The following is a 17,529-nucleotide window of genomic DNA, read 5'->3' as shown; positions in this document are numbered from 1 at the left end:
TAGTGTATAGTGGATAGAGGTCAGGTCTAGTAAGATACAGTGGATAGAGGTCAGGTCTAGTAAGATACAGTGTATAGTGGATAGAGGTCAGGTTGAGTAAGATACAGTGGATAGAGGTCAGGTCTAGTAAGATATAGTGGATAGAAGTCAGGTCTAGTAAGATACAGTGTATAGTGGATAGAGGTCAGGTCTAGTAAGATACAGTGTATAGTGGATAGAGGTCAGGTCGAGTAAGATACAGTGTATAGTGGATAGAGGTCAGGTCTAGTAAGATACAGTGTATAGAGTTCATGTCTAGTAAGATACAGTGGATAGTGGATAGAGGACAGTTCTAGTAAGATACAGTGGATAGTGGTCAGGTCTAGTAAGATATAGTGGATAGAGGTCAGGTCTAGTAAGATATAGTGGATAGTGGATAGAGGTCAGGTCTAGTAAGATACAGTGGATAGAGGTCAGGTCTAGTAAGATATAGTGGATAGATGTCAGGTCAAGTAAGATACAGTGGATAGTGGATAGAGGTCAGGTCTAGTAAGATACAGTGGATAGAGGTCAGGTCTAGTAAGATACAGTGTATAGTGGATAGAGGTCAGGTCTAGTAAGATACAGTGTATAGTGGCTAGAGGTCAGGTCTAGTAAGATACAGGGTATAGAGGTCAGGTCTAGTAAGATACAGTGGATAGAGGTCAGGTCTAGTAAGATACAGTGTATAGTGGATAGGGGTCAGGTCTAGTAAGATACAGTCTATAGTGGATAGAGGTCATGTCTAGTAAGATACAGTGTATAGTGGATAGAGGTCAGGTCTAGTAAGATACAGTGTATAGTGGATAGAGGTCAGGTCTAGTAAGATACAGTGTATAGTGGATAGAGGTCAGGTCTAGTAAGATACAGTGTATAGTGGATAGAGGTCAGGTCTAGTAAGATACAGTGTATAGTGGATAGAGGTCAGGTCTAGTAAGATACAGTGTATAGTGGATAGAGGTCAGGTCGAGTAAGATACAGTGTATAGAGTTCATGTCTAGTAAGATATAGTGGATAGAGGTCAGGTCTAGTAAGATACAGTGTATAGTGGATAGAGGTCAGGTCTAGTAAGATACAGTGTATAGAGTTCATGTCTAGTAAGATATAGTGGATAGAGGTCAGGTCTAGTAAGATACAGTGGATAGTGGATAGAGGTCAGGTCTAGAAAGATACAGTGGATAGAGGATAGAGGTCAAGTCTAGTAAGATATAGTGGATAGAGGTCAGGTCTAGTAAGATACAGTGTATAGTGGATAGAGGTCAGGTCTAGTAAGATACAGTGTATACTGGATAGAGGTCAGGTCTAGTAAGATACAGTGTATAGTGGATAGAGGTCAGGTCTAGTAAGATACAGTGGATAGTGGATAGAGGTCAAGTGTAGTAAGATACAGTGGATAGTGGATAGAGGTCAGGTCTAGTAAGATATAGTGGATAGAGGTCAGGTCTAGTAAGATATAGTGGATAGAGGTCAAGTCTAGTAAGATATAGTGGATAGAGGTCAGGTCTAGTAAGATATAGTGGATAGAGGTCAGGTCTAGTAAGATATAGTGGATAGAGGTCAAGTCTAGTAAGATACAGTGGATAGAGGTCAGGTCTAGTTTGATACAGTGTATAGTGGATAGAGGTCAGGTCTAGTAAGATACTGTTTATAGTGGATAGAGGTCAGGTCTTGTAAGATACAGTGTATAGTGGATAGAGGTCAAGACTAGTACGATATAGTGGATAGAGGTCAGGTCTAGTAAGATACAGTGTATAGTGGATAGGGTTCAGGTCTAGTAAGATACAGTGTATAGTGGATAGAGGTCAGGTCTAGTAAGATACAGTGTATAGAGTTCATGTCTAGTAAGATACAGTGGATAGAGGTCAGGTCTTGTAAGATACAGTGTATAGTGGATAGAGGTCAAGACTAGTACGATACAGTGTATAGTGGATAGAGGTCAGGTCTAGTAAGATACAGTGTATAGTGGATAGAGGTCAGGTCTAGTAAGATATAGTGGATAGAGGTGATGTCTAGTAAGATATAGTGGATAGAGGTCAGGTCTAGTAAGATATAGTGGATAGAGGTCATGTCTAGTAAGATACGGTTTATAGAGGTCAGGTCTAGTAAGAGTCAGTGGATAGTGGATAGAGGTCAGGTCTAGTAAGATACAGTGTACAGTGGATAGAGGTCAGGTCTAGTAAGATACAGTGTATAGTGGATAGAGGTCAGGTCTAGTAAGATACAGTGGATAGTGGATAGAGGTCAGGTCTAGTAAGATACAGTGGATAGTGGATAGAGGTCAGGTCTAGTAAGATACAGTGGATAGTGGATAGAGGTCAAGTCTAGTAAGATACAGTGGATAGTGGATAGAGGTCAAGTCTAGTAAGATATAGTGGATAGAGGTCAGGTCTAGTAAGATACAGTGTATAGTGGATAGAGGTCAGGTCTAGTAAGATACAGTGTATACTGGATAGAGGTCAGGTCTAGTAAGATACAGTGTATAGTGGATAGAGGTCAGGTCTAGTAAGATACAGTGGATAGTGGATAGAGGTCAAGTGTAGTAAGATACAGTGGATAGTGGATAGAGGTCAGGTCTAGTAAGATATAGTGGATAGAGGTCAGGTCTAGTAAGATATAGTGGATAGAGGTCAAGTCTAGTAAGATATAGTGGATAGAGGTCAGGTCTAGTAAGATATAGTGGATAGAGATCAGGTCTAGTAAGATATAGTGGATAGAGGTCAAGTCTAGTAAGATACAGTGGATAGAGGTCAGGTCTTGTAAGATACAGTGTATAGTGGATAGAGGTCAAGACTAGTACGATATAGTGGATAGAGGTCAGGTCTAGTAAGATACAGTGTATAGTGGATAGAGGTCAGGTCTTGTAAGATACAGTGTATAGTGGATAGAGGTCAGGTCTAGTAAGATACAGTGTATAGTGGATAGAGGTCAGGTCTAGTAAGATACAGTGTATAGTGGATAGAGGTCAGGTCTAGTAAGAGTCAGTGGATAGTGGATAGAGGTCAGGTCTAGTAAGATACAGTGTACAGTGTATAGAGGTCAGGTCTAGTAAGATACAGTGTATAGAGGTCAGGTCTAGTAAGATACAGTGTATAGTGGATAGAGGTCAGGTCTAGTAAGATACAGTGTATAGAGGTCAGGTCTAGTAAGATACAGTGGATAGAGTTCAGGTCTAGTAAGATACAGTGTCTAGTGGATAGAGGTCAGGTCTAGTAAGATACAGTGTATAGTGGATAGAGGTCAGGTCTAGTAAGATACAGTGGATAGAGGTCAGGTCTAGTAAGATACAGTGGATAGAGTTCAGGTCTAGTAAGATACAGTGTATAGTGGATAGAGGTCAGGTCTCGTAAGATACAGTGTATAGTGGATAGGGGTCAGGTCTAGTAAGATACAGTGGATAGTGGATAGAGGTCAGGTCTAGTAAGATACAGTGTATAGTGGATAGAGGTCAGGTTGAGTAAGATACAGTGGATAGAGGTCAGGTCTAGTAAGATATAGTGGATAGAAGTCAGGTCTAGTAAGATACAGTGTATAGTGGATAGAGGTCAGGTCTAGTAAGATACAGTGTATAGTGGATAGAGGTCAGGTCGAGTAAGATACAGTGTATAGTGGATAGAGGTCAGGTCTAGTAAGATACAGTGTATAGAGTTCATGTCTAGTAAGATACAGTGGATAGTGGATAGAGGTCAGGTCTAGTAAGATAGTGTATAGTGGATAGAGGACAGTTCTAGTAAGATACAGTGGATAGTGGTCAGGTCTAGTAAGATATAGTGGATAGAGGTCAGGTCGAGTAAGATATAGTGGATAGTGGATAGAGGTCAGGTCTAGTAAGATACAGTGGATAGAGGTCAGGTCTAGTAAGATATAGTGGATAGATGTCAGGTCAAGTAAGATACAGTGGATAGTGGATAGAGGTCAGGTCTAGTAAGATACAGTGGATAGAGGTCAGGTCTAGTAAGATACAGTGTATAGTGGATAGAGGTCAGGTCTAGTAAGATACAGTGTATAGTGGCTAGAGGTCAGGTCTAGTAAGATACAGGGTATAGAGGTCAGGTCTAGTAAGATACAGTGGATAGAGGTCAGGTCTAGTAAGATACAGTGTATAGTGGATAGGGGTCAGGTCTAGTAAGATACAGTCTATAGTGGATAGAGGTCATGTCTAGTAAGATACAGTGTATAGTGGATAGAGGTCAGGTCTAGTAAGATACAGTGTATAGTGGATAGAGGTCAGGTCTAGTAAGATACAGTGTATAGTGGAAAGAGGTCAGGTCTAGTAAGATACAGTGTATAGTGGATAGAGGTCAGGTCTAGTAAGATACAGTGTATAGTGGATAGAGGTCAGGTCTAGTAAGATACAGTGTATAGTGGATAGAGGTCAGGTCGAGTAAGATACAGTGTATAGAGTTCATGTCTAGTAAGATATAGTGGATAGAGGTCAGGTCTAGTAAGATACAGTGTATAGTGGATAGAGGTCAGGTCTAGTAAGATACAGTGTATAGAGTTCATGTCTAGTAAGATATAGTGGATAGAGGTCAGGTCTAGTAAGATACAGTGGATAGTGGATAGAGGTCAGGTCTAGAAAGATACAGTGGATAGAGGATAGAGGTCAAGTCTAGTAAGATATAGTGGATAGAGGTCAGGTCTAGTAAGATACAGTGTATAGTGGATAGAGGTCAGGTCTAGTAAGATACAGTGTATACTGGATAGAGGTCAGGTCTAGTAAGATACAGTGTATAGTGGATAGAGGTCAGGTCTAGTAAGATACAGTGGATAGTGGATAGAGGTCAAGTGTAGTAAGATACAGTGGATAGTGGATAGAGGTCAGGTCTAGTAAGATATAGTGGATAGAGGTCAGGTCTAGTAAGATATAGTGGATAGAGGTCAAGTCTAGTAAGATATAGTGGATAGAGGTCAGGTCTAGTAAGATATAGTGGATAGAGGTCAGGTCTAGTAAGATATAGTGGATAGAGGTCAAGTCTAGTAAGATCCAGTGGATAGAGGTCAGGTCTAGTTTGATACAGTGTATAGTGGATAGAGGTCAGGTCTAGTAAGATACTGTTTATAGTGGATAGAGGTCAGGTCTTGTAAGATACAGTGTATAGTGGATAGAGGTCAAGACTAGTACGATATAGTGGATAGAGGTCAGGTCTAGTAAGATACAGTGTATAGTGGATAGGGTTCAGGTCTAGTAAGATACAGTGTATAGTGGATAGAGGTCAGGTCTAGTAAGATACAGTGTATAGAGTTCATGTCTAGTAAGATACAGTGGATAGAGGTCAGGTCTTGTAAGATACAGTGTATAGTGGATAGAGGTCAAGACTAGTACGATACAGTGTATAGTGGATAGAGGTCAGGTCTAGTAAGATACAGTGTATAGTGGATAGAGGTCAGGTCTAGTAAGATATAGTGGATAGAGGTGATGTCTAGTAAGATATAGTGGATAGAGGTCAGGTCTAGTAAGATATAGTGGATAGAGGTCATGTCTAGTAAGATACGGTTTATAGAGGTCAGGTCTAGTAAGAGTCAGTGGATAGTGGATAGAGGTCAGGTCTAGTAAGATACAGTGTACAGTGGATAGAGGTCAGGTCTAGTAAGATACAGTGTATAGTGGATAGAGGTCAGGTCTAGTAAGATACAGTGGATAGTGGATAGAGGTCAGGTCTAGTAAGATACAGTGGATAATGGATAGAGGTCAGGTCTAGTAAGATACAGTGTATAGTGGATAGAGGTCAGGTCTAGTAAGATACAGTGTATAGTGGATAGAGATCAGGTCTAGTAAGATACAGTGGATAGAGGTCAGGTCTAGTAAGATACAGTGTATAGTGGATAGAGGTCAGGTCTCGTAAGATACAGTGTATAGTGGATAGAGGTCAGGTCTAGTAAGATATAGTGGATAGAGATCAGGTCTAGTAAGATACAGTGGATAGAGGTCAGGTCTAGTAAGATACAGTGTATAGTGGATAGAGGTCAGGTCTCGTAAGATACAGTGTATAGTGGATAGGGGTCAGGTCTAGTAAGATACATTGGATAGTGGATAGAGGTCAGGTCTAGTAAGATACAGTGTTTAGTGGATAGAGGTCAGGTCTAGTAAGATACAGTGGATAGTGGATAGAGGTCAGGTCTAGTAAGATACAGTGGATAGTGGATAGAGGTCAGGTCTAGTAAGATACAGTGGATAGTGGATAGAGGTCAGGTCTAGTAAGATAGTATATAGTGGATAGAGGTCAGGTCTAGTAAGATACAGTGGATAGAGGTCAGGTCTAGTAAGATACAGTGTATAGTGGATAGAGGTCAGGTTGAGTAAGATACAGTGGATAGAGGTCAGGTCTAGTAAGATATAGTGGATAGAAGTCAGGTCTAGTAAGATACAGTGTATAGTGGATAGAGGTCAGGTCTAGTAAGATACAGTGTATAGTGGATAGAGGTCAGGTCTAGTAAGATACAGTGTATAGTGGATAGAGGTCAGGTCGAGTAAGATACAGTGTATAGTGGATAGAGGTCAGGTCTAGTAAGATACAGTGGATAGAGGTCAGGTCTAGTAAGATATAGTGGATAGAGGTCAGTTCTAGTAAGATACAGTGGATAGAGGTCAGGTCTAGTAAGATATAGTGGATAGAGGTCAGGTCTAGTAAGATATAGTGGATAGTGGATAGAGGTCAGGTCTATTAAGATTCAGTGGATAGAGGTCAGGTCTAGTAAGATACGGTTTATAGAGGTCAGGTCTAGTAAGATAAAGTGTATAGTGGATAGAGATCAGGTCTAGTAAGATATAGTGGATAGAGGTCATGTCTAGTAAGATACAGTGGATAGTGGATAGAGGTCAGTTCTAGTAAGATACAGTGGATAGTGGTCAGGTCTAGTAAGATATAGTGGATAGAGTTCAGGTCTAGTAAGATATAGTGGATAGTGGATAGAGGTCAGGTCTAGTAAGAGTCAGTGGATAGTGGATAGAGGTCAGGTCTAGTAAGATACGGTTTATAGAGGTCAGGTCTAGTAAGAGTCAGTGGATAGTGGATAGAGGTCAGGTCTAGTAAGATACGGTTTATAGAGGTCAGGTCTAGTAAGAGTCAGTGGATAGTGGATAGAGGTCAGGTCTAGTAAGATACAGTGTACAGTTGATAGAGGTCAGGTCTAGTAAGATACGGTTTATAGAGGTCAGGTCTAGTAAGATACGGTTTATAGAGGTCAGGTCTAGTAAGAGTCAGTGGATAGTGGATAGAGGTCAGGTCTAGTAAGATACAGTGTACAGTGGATAGAGGTCAGGTCTAGTAAGATACAGTGTATAGTGGATAGAGGTCAGGTCAAGTAAGATACAGTGGATAGAGGATAGAGGTCAGGTCTAGTAAGATACAGTGTATAGAGGTCAGGTCTAGTAAGATACAGTGTATAGTGGATAGAGGTCAGGTCTAGTAAGATACAGTGTATAGTGGATAGAGGTCAGGTCTAGTAAGATATAGTGGATAGATGTCAGGTCAAGTAAGATACAGTGGATAGTGGATAGAGGTCAGGTCTAGTAAGATACAGTGGATAGAGGTCAGGTCTAGTAAGATACAGTGTATAGTGGATAGAGGTCAGGTCTAGTAAGATACAGTGTATAGTGGCTAGAGGTCAGGTCTAGTAAGATACAGGGTATAGAGGTCAGGTCTAGTAAGATACAGTGTATAGTGGATAGAGGTCAGGTCTAGTAAGATACAGTGTATAGTGGATAGAGGTCAGGTCTAGTAAGATACAGTGTATAGTGGATAGAGGTCAGGTCTAGTAAGATACAGTGGATAGTGGATAGAGGTCAGGTCTAGTAAGATACAGTGTATAGTGGATAGAGGTCAGGTCTAGTAAGATACAGTGTATAGTGGATAGAGGTCAGGTCTAGTAAGATACAGTGTACAGTGGATAGAGGTCAGGTCTAGTAAGATACAGTGTATAGTGGATAGAGGTCAGGTCTAGTAAGATACAGTGGATAGAGGTCAGGTCTAGTAAGATACAGTGTATAGTGGATAGAGGTCAGGTCTAGTAAGATACAGTGTATAGTGGATAGAGGTCAGGTCTAGTAAGATACAGTGTATAGTGGATAGAGGTCAGGTCTAGTAAGATACAGTGGATAGAGGTCAGGTCTAGTAAGATACAGTGTATAGTGGATAGAGGTCAGGTCTAGTAAGATACAGTGGATAGAGGTCAGGTCTAGTAAGATACAGTGGATAGAGGTCAGGTCTAGTAAGATACAGTGGATAGTGGAAAGAGGTCAGGTCTAGTAAGATACAGTGGATAGTGGAAAGAGGTCAGGTCTAGTAAGATACAGTGGATAGAGGTCAGGTCTAGTAAGATACAGTGTATAGTGGATAGAGGTCAGGTCTAGTAAGATACAGTGTATAGTGGATAGAGGTCAGGTCTAGTAAGATACAGTGTATAGAGTTCATGTCTAGTAAGATATAGTGGATAGAGGTCATGTCTAGTAAGATGCAGTGGATAGTGGATAGAGGTCAGGTCTAGAAAGATACAGTGGATAGAGGTCAGGTCTAGTAAGATACAGTGGATAGAGGTCAGGTCTAGTAAGATACAGTGGATAGAGGTCAGGTCTAGTAAGATACAGTGGATAGAGGTCAGGTCTAGTAAGATACAGTGGATAGAGGTCAGGTCTAGTAAGATACAGTGTATAGTGGATAGAGGTCAGGTCTAGTAAGATACAGTGTATAGTGGATAGGGGTCAGGTCTAGTAAGATACAGTGGATAGTGGATAGAGGTCAGGTCTAGTAAGATACAGTGGATAGAGGATAGAGGTCAAGTCTAGTAAGATACAGTGGATAGTGGATAGAGGTCAGGTCTAGTAAGATATAGTGGATAGAGGTCAGGTCTAGTATGATACGGTGTATAGTGGATAGAGGTCTGGTCTAGTTAGATATAGTGGATAGAGGTCAGGTCTAGTAAGATACAGTGTATACTGGATAGAGGTCAGGTCTAGTAAGATACAGTGTATAGTGGATAGAGGTCAGGTCTAGTAAGATACAGTGGATAGTGGATAGAGGTCAAGTCTAGTAAGATACAGTGGATAGTGGATACAGGTCAGGTCTAGTAAGATATAGTGGATAGAGGTCAGGTCTAGTAAGATATAGTGGATAGAGGTCAAGTCTAGTAAGATATAGTGGATAGAGGTCAGGTCTAGTAAGATATAGTGGATAGAGGTCAGGTCTAGTAAGATATAGTGGATAGAGGTCAAGTCTAGTAAGATACAGTGGATAGAGGTCAGGTCTAGTTTGATACAGTGTATAGTGGATAGAGGTCAGGTCTAGTAAGATACTGTTTATAGTGGATAGAGGTCAGGTCTAGTAAGATATAGTGGATAGAGGTCAGGTCTGGTAAGATACAGTGGATAGTGGATAGAGGTCAGGTCTAGTAAGATACAGTGTATAGTGGATAGAGGTCAGGTCTAGTAAGATACAGTGTATAGTGGATAGAGGTCAGGTCTAGTAAGATACAGTGGATAGAGGATAGAGGTCAGGTCTAGTAAGATACAGTGGATAGTGGATAGAGGTCAGGTCTAGTAAGATACAGTGTATAGTGGATAGAGGTCAGGTCTAGTAAGATCGAGTGGATAGTGGATAAAGGTCAGGTCTAGTAAGATCGAGTGGATAGTGGATAAAGGTCAGGTCTAGTAAGATACAGTGGATAGTGGATAGAGGTCAGGTCTAGTAAGATACAGTGGATAGCGGATAGAGGTCAGGTCTAGTAAGATACAGTGGATAGAGGTCAGGTCTTGTAAGATACAGTGTATAGTGGATAGAGGTCAGGTCTAGTAAGATACAGTGTATAGAGTTCATGTCTAGTAAGATACAGTGGATAGAGGTCAGGTCTTGTAAGATACAGTGTATAGTGGATAGAGGTCAAGACTAGTACGATACAGTGTATAGTGGATAGAGGTCAGGTCTAGTAAGATACAGTGTATAGTGGATATTGGTCAGGTCTAGTAAGATACAGTGGATAGAGGTCAGGTCTAGTAAGATACAGTGTATAGTGGATAGGGTTCAGGTCTAGTAAGATACAGTGTATAGTGGATAGAGGTCAGGTCTAGTAAGATACAGTGTATAGAGTTCATGTCTAGTAAGATACAGTGGATAGAGGTCAGGTCTTGTAAGATACAGTGTATAGTGGATAGAGGTCAAGACTAGTACGATACAGTGTATAGTGGATAGAGGTCAGGTCTAGTAAGATACAGTGTATAGTGGATAGAGGTCAGGTCTAGTAAGATACAGTGTATAGTGGATAGAGGTCAGGTCTAGTAAGATACAGTGTATAGTGGATAGAGGTCAGGTCTAGTAAGATACAGTGTATAGTGGATAGAGGTCAAGACTAGTACGATATAGTGGATAGAGGTCAGGTCTAGTAAGATACAGTGTATAGTGGATAGAGGTCAGGTCTAGTAAGATACAGTGTATAGTGGATAGAGGTCAGGTCTAGTAAGATACAGTGGATAGAGGTCAGGTCTAGTAAGATACAGTGTATAGTGGATAGGGTTCAGGTCTAGTAAGATACAGTGTATAGTGGATAGAGGTCAGGTCTAGTAAGATACAGTGTATAGAGTTCATGTCTAGTAAGATACAGTGGATAGAGGTCAGGTCTTGTAAGATACAGTGTATAGTGGATAGAGGTCAGGTCTAGTAAGATACAGTGTATAGTGGATAGAGGTCAGGTCTAGTAAGATACAGTGTATAGTGGATAGAGGTCAGGTCTAGTAAGATACAGTGTATAGTGGATAGAGGTCAGGTCTAGTAAGATACAGTGTATAGTGGATAGTGGTCAGGTCTAGTAAGATACAGTGGATAGAGGTCAGGTCTAGTAAGATATAGTGGATAGAGGTCAGGTCTAGTAAGATACAGTGTATAGTGGATAGAGGTCAGGTCTAGTAAGATACAGTGTATAGTGGATAGAGGTCAGGTCTAGTAAGATACAGTGTATAGTGGATAGAGGTCAGGTCTAGTAAGATACAGTGTATAGTGGATAGTGGTCAGGTCTAGTAAGATACTGTGTATAGAGGTCATGGCTCTCATTTCAGACTGGGGAGGACTGGTAGGGAGGAAGTCCTAAACTGAGTCAAAGGTCAGGACAGACAGAGGGCTTGCTGTGGTGGTGGTAGCTCTGTGTGAATGCGTGGATTCCTCTCACGTCCACCCTCCCTAACCCTCAGTGGCCAGTGAGTGGATCCTGATTAAAAATGGAGTAGTTAGATTGGTTTCCCAGCTGCTGTGTGGAAGTGGACTTTTAATTTGAGCCAGGGATAAATGATAGAAAGAAAGGAAAAACACCTTCTGTCTCTCTCTCTCACAACCGCCTCACAGACAGAAGGTGTTTGAGTCTGAACATGCAGAGGGAAGGGAAGATATCTCCATATTAGATAGAGGAACAACCAGTAATGTTGTTCAGTATTGATTCCAGACCGCAGTTTGACTTGGTAAAGGCTTCTGATGTGGGGAGTAATAGGGAACACTCAGAATGTACTGGGGTGCTTTGGGTAGGGTGGTGTGATTTTGTTATTCAATGTGTTTGTATGGGCTAATAGCAGTAAGGCCAAATAAAATGTTTCAGCAAATAATTGTTTAAATATATTTGTTTGATAATTCAAGGGGTCTTAAAATTTCAAATCAAATAGCAAAATTATCCTTGGTATGACCTTAATACAATTACATATAGCTTAGTAGTACCCCCTTCCCTTGCTAAGATAGGGCTTAGACTGTTTAGTGGCAAAAATAAGGTGTTAAATACATGTAAATAAAAAGTAACTAATGTTTCCTGATCTTTTTTATATCTCTCAGATATAGGACAGACGCCTCAGAACAAAGTTCCTTTTAATTTTGGGACTAACTGTTGATCCATGTAGTGAATCTGTTATTCAATGCGTTTGTATATGCTGGCTTAGACAGGTCTTAGACTCTTATGTGTTAAATGTTGCCTGTAAAATAGGCCTACCTGGTTGAATGATATATCATGATGGCAGGGTATGCAAAACATTTGTATCTGGGGGCTTAAATATCTGCAGTGAGCAGTACTACCTTCATATGAGTAATACAAATGCAGTTTTTTTGAGTAAGGTATATGTAAATGTAACGCCCCCACTAAGCCACACCTCCAATCATTTCCCAGTGTGCCTTACCTTTTCCATTGAATTGTAGATTTGCCACCAATGAGTGTATTTGTTAGTGACAGAGATTTTCATTTTCAGTCCTGTGGCCTTCACCAAGTGAGTTCCTAGGTGAATATTATCATTATAACTGAACCATTACATATATCATAAGGCCTTATACAGTGGCCTGAAACTCCTAGTTTACAGGCCACATCAGGCCTGCAAGTTGGATTGCAAAATTCCACAAACTTTCACAAACATTTTTCCAGTAATTTTCCAACCAGGATTTATGGAAATACCTGGGAAATGTAGCTGAATTTTGCAACCCTAACTGTAAATCACATTATGCTGGCTTGCATAGTGATGTGTAATTCCTATTGGAATCTAGCCAGCTTTAGGCTATCCAACAGTTGAAATTTGTAATCACCAGCAACCTGCATTCATAATGACTGCCAGGGTTAAGAACAGTGGGAGGAAACTACCTAAGCCATTTAAACCATTTCAGTAATGGGTGCAAAAATGTAGTTTATAAAACAATTATTTTTGTGTAGCAAAACATTTAATCAATCAATCACTCAATGTACATTCAAAAACACAGATATTAGAAACATGTCCAAAAACTCTACCTGCAGAAGAGCATGCTGGGAAAAAAGTTCATTTGTTTTCATATCTTTAAAAAATTTAGTTGGTGTGACTTCCCGTTAGTTTTGAGTCAGCACCACATAAACATTTTAAGTAATAATGACTTTTCATTGAGTTTGAGTACAATTACTAGAAGTATTTCAGTTAAAAATGCCTTGGAGTTTACAGTGGATATACAGCATATTGTATAAACACAACATGTGTCTATACCAAGCTGTTTGTCACCTTTTGTTTCACTAAGGGCTCTATTCAATCCGGATCGCGGAAGGTCAGCGTTACAGCATGATTGGAATTTAAATGCAATGTTCTCGCGTTAGCGGAGACTGCCTTCACGGTAAATGGTCATATTTCGTCTCAATCGGAAATGACTTTTACATTTCTGTTCTATCACTTCAGCGACACAGATTGAATAGAGCCCTAATACTGGATAGGAGGCATCATGTGTTTGTGAAGCAGTGTTTTATCACAGTAACACCATACCAAACATAATGACCTTGTGGAGAGGAGAGGCACATACTGCAAGCCTGGCTGTGCCATATTAATATTAATGACACTGCTGAAAACTTAACAAGAGCACTCCGTAACTATTTCACTCATCTCACTGTAGATTTTCTACCTTTTGTCCTTTCTATTCTCTCCCTCTCCCCTCCACTCTCTTTCTCAATCTCTGTCTCTTTCTCTCATTCTCTCTTTCTCCCTCTCCTCTCCTCTCATCTCCTCTCTCTCTCTCTCTGTCTCTGTCTCTGTCTCTTTCTCTCTTTCTCCCTCTCCTCTCCTCTCATCTCCTCTCTCTCTCTCTCTGTCTCTGTCTCTGTCTCTTTCTCTCTTTCTCCCTCTCTCTCTCTCTCTCTCTCTCTCTCTATTTCTCTCTCGCTTTCTCTCTCTCCATTTCTCAGGATGACTTCCTCTTCAGTGTGTCTATTGTCAGTGGGATTATGTGTATTATCCTGGCTGTGTTGAAGTTCATGCTGGGGAGAGTGCTGACCAGTAGAGCCCTCATCACTGACGGTAGGCCAGGAAAGACTGACTCATATACACACACACACACACACACACACACACACACACACACACACACACACACATAGACACACACACTCACAAATACTGTACCAAGGGCTTGCACAGCATGCCTACTTGAACTGGAGCCAATTAAAGCAGCAATATAAGGCCTTGTGCCAGGGAGGTGAGAAAAATGGGAGAAAGTCAGAAAAACAAATGATGGTAATACATAAGAGCTGAGGGGGTGGCTGGTGTACGTGGTCCAGCTGTAGACACTCCTCTCCCATGGGCTCAAAGTAGAGCCTCACCCCCTCCCTCCATCCCTCTCTCCCTCGCCCGATACACCCGCTCCCTCACTTGTTGGTTTTCTCTCTCTCTCTCTCTCTCTCTCTCTCTCTCTCTCTCTCTCTCTCTCTCTCTCTCTCTCTCTCTCTCTCTCTCTCCCTCCCCCTTCTCTCTCCCCCCAGGTTTTCACAAAGCAACAATCCAATAAGTCTGAGGTTGCTGTTCTGTTCTCAGACCCTTTTCACTTATTTCCCACCAGACAGACATGGAGGCAGGCACATTACTTTTTAACTCCATGGTGTGTTATTAATGGGGTTCTTCTCTGTGGCTGTAGCGTTTAACTCCATGGTGGGGGGAATCATGGGTTTCTCCATCCTCATCAGTGCTGAGGTGTTCAGACACCACCCTGACGTCTGGTACCTGGACGGATCCATCGGCGTCATCATCGGACTCGTCATCCTCGCGTATGGGGTCAAGTAAGAGAAGTGTAGCCTGCACACACGCACAGACAGACATGTTTGATGTTTTATTTACAAGATTTATATTTGTATAGACTATACCTAATATTGAATAGAAGAAGCATTTGAATTTCACTGAATTAAATTCTATTTCCTTTCATTCAAATTCGAATAGAAATTCTGTATCCTGTATACTACTTCAAATTCAAGAATTGAATTGGAATTTATGAGGCATTATCAATTAAATGTGGAATTGAGCCCAACCCTGACAGACACACATGATACACACCCATTAGTCATAAATAGGACCACATGGTGTATATTGACACACATTCCCCCATGGGAAAAAGAAAGTCACTATCTTATCTTACAGTTAGAGAGGACCACAATGGAAATAAGTCCCAGACTTTATTTAAGCGGTAAGGCACGAGGAGGTGTGGTATATGACCAATATACCACGGCTTAGGACTGTTCTTAAGCATGACGCAACGCGGAGTGCCTGGATACAGCCCTTAGACGTGATATATTGGCCATACACCACAACCCCCTGAGGTGCCTTATTGCTGTTATAAACTGGTTCTCAATGTAATTAGAGCAGTAAAAATAAATGTTTTGTCATACCCGTGGTACATGGTCTGATATACCACGGCTGTCAGTCAATCAGCATTCAGGGCTCGAACCACCCAGTTTATAATGTTTGTTAACCTCCATGACTTTACTCATGTGGATGTGTGTCTTTTTGAAGTTTTATGTGTGCGTGTTTTTAAAATGGTTGATTTAACAATTGTAGTTGTTTTATACACAGTCAAACATTTAATGTGTTATGACACATCTTATCTACTCTTGTATCACATGACATGTCTCTCTTCTTCCCTTCCTCCAGACTCCTGCTGGACATGGTACCCAGGGTGAGACAGACCAGGAACTACGAACGCTTTGAGTGAGCCAGTCACCAGATTAGTGGGATGCTCCGAGGACCAGGGTTACACCTGCCACAGCCCCAACCCCTCCCTTCCGCCTCTCTCTCTCTCTCTCTCTCTCTCTCTCTCTCTCTCTCTCTCTCTCTCTCTCTCTCTCTCTCTCTCTCTCTCTCTCTCTCTCTCTCTCTCATCACACACACACACACACACACACACACACACACACACACACACACACACACACACACACACACACACACACACACACACACACACACACACACACACACACACACACACACACACAGGCCTTAGCCTGGAAAGACTCGGAGGGCAAAACAATGAAAGACATTAAGATGTTGTCATTCTGAATGCCAACCCCTCAATCAAGCTTTTCCCATCCAACCACCCCACCCCCCCCAACCGTTTCTCCTTACCTCCTGACACATTCTGTCCATCGTTACTACTATCCAGAAAAGGAGGGAATGAAAGGGGTGAGAAAATGACTAGGAAGAGGTTGGCATTAACGTCTGGTACCAGAGAGAGGAGCGTTCCTTTGGCATGTCTATTTGAACCCCTTGCCATTGTTGCTAAGCGACCTGGAAGCCCTGGCATTTTGAAAGGCACAAGATCATAATTTTTATATTGATCCAAACCTCCTGGGATCCTTAGTCAAATGTTCCCTTTTCCTTGCCAACACTGATTAGTAAGACCTGTTGTAGATCATCCATCTCATCTTCTGTGACATTCTAAAACCCCTACGTATTGTTAGAATTTATAATGGGTCTGGCTGACTGACTGCAGGTTCAGAGTGCATGTTGGAGTGGAATCCTGCCACTACTTTCTGCCCTGTCTGTCTCCATTACTCTCTGAAATTAGAAGCTGTGTAACTATAGTATACTGAACAAAAATATAAACGCAACATCCAAAAATGTCAAAGATTTGGCTGAGTTACAGTTCATATAAGAAAATCAGTCAATTTAAATAAATTCATTAGACCCTAATCTATGGATTTTACATGACTGGGAATACAGATATACATCTGTTGGTCACAGATACCCTAACAACAATGGGCCTCACAGTGGGCCCCAGGATCTCGTCATGGTATCTCTGTGCATTCAAATTGCCATCAATAAAATGCAATTGTGTTAGTTGTCAGTAGCTTATGTCTGCCCATACAATAACCACACCACCACCATGGGGCACTCTGTTCACAACGTTGACATCAGCAAACCGCTCGCCCGCATGACGGTTGTGAGGCCGATTGGACATACTGCCAAATTCTCTAAAACAACGTTGGAGGCGGCTTATGGTAGAGAAATTAACATTAAATGACCTGGAAACAGCTCTGGTGAACATTCCTAGAGTCAGCATGCCAATTACACGCTCCCTCAAAATGAGACATCTGTGGCATTGTGTTGTGTGACAAAACTGCACATTTTAGAGTGGCCTTTTATTGTCCCCAGCACAAGGTGCACCTGTGTAATGATCATGGTCTTTAATAAGCTTCTTGATATGCTACAGCTGTGAGGTGGATGAATTATCTTGGCAAAGGAAAAATACTCACTAACAGGGATGTAAACAAATGTGTGCCCAGAATTTTAGAGAAATAAGCTTTTTGTGCATATGGAAAATGTCTGGGATCATTTATTTCAGCTCATGAAACATGGGACCAACACTTTACATGTTACATTTATATTTTTGTTCAGTATATATAAAGAGAGCTATACAGTGAACGGTAGATAGGTCTGTGAGCAGCTCACACAGCTGGAGTCATACACTGGAAATGAATGCCCTCTACAGTGCTTCTCCTGGCTTCTTCTGGCTTCTCCTGGCTTCTCCTGGCTTCTCCTGGCTTCTCCTGGCTTCTCCCGGCTTCTCCTGGCTTCTCCTGGCTTCTTCTGGCTTCTCCTGGCTTCTCCTGGCTTCTCCTGGCTTCTCCTGGCTTCTTCTGGCTTCTCCTGGCTTCTCCTGGCTTCTCCTGGCTTCTCCCGGCTTCTCCTGGCTTCTCCTGGCTTCTTCTGGCTTCTCCTGGCTTCTCCTGGCTTCTCCTGGCTTCTCCTGGCTTCTTCTGGCTTCTCCTGGCTTCTCCTGGCTT

General features: G+C 41.6%; 1 protein-coding gene across 2 annotated transcripts in view; it reads left to right on the top strand.

The window, feature by feature from the left end:
• The window catches only part of LOC106582396 (transmembrane protein 163), a 125,542-nt gene extending 109,953 nt beyond the window's left edge, over positions 1-15,589 (top strand). For both annotated transcript variants that reach the window (XM_014165470.2, XM_014165469.2), the window contains exons 6-8: positions 13,663-13,774; positions 14,388-14,529; positions 15,395-15,589. In XM_014165470.2, coding sequence (XP_014020945.1) covers positions 13,663-13,774; positions 14,388-14,529; positions 15,395-15,455 — 315 coding nt within the window. In that variant the 3' untranslated portion in view covers positions 15,456-15,589. The remainder of the gene's footprint in view (positions 1-13,662; positions 13,775-14,387; positions 14,530-15,394) is intronic.
• Positions 15,590-17,529: the final 1,940 nt, after the last annotated feature.

The sequence above is a fragment of the Salmo salar genome, chromosome ssa21, assembly GCF_905237065.1.
Source record: "Salmo salar chromosome ssa21, Ssal_v3.1, whole genome shotgun sequence".
Lineage (NCBI taxonomy): Eukaryota > Metazoa > Chordata > Actinopteri > Salmoniformes > Salmonidae > Salmo > Salmo salar.
The sequence above is the reverse complement of the archived record's forward strand: the minus strand, read 5'-3'. Positions and strand labels throughout refer to the sequence as shown.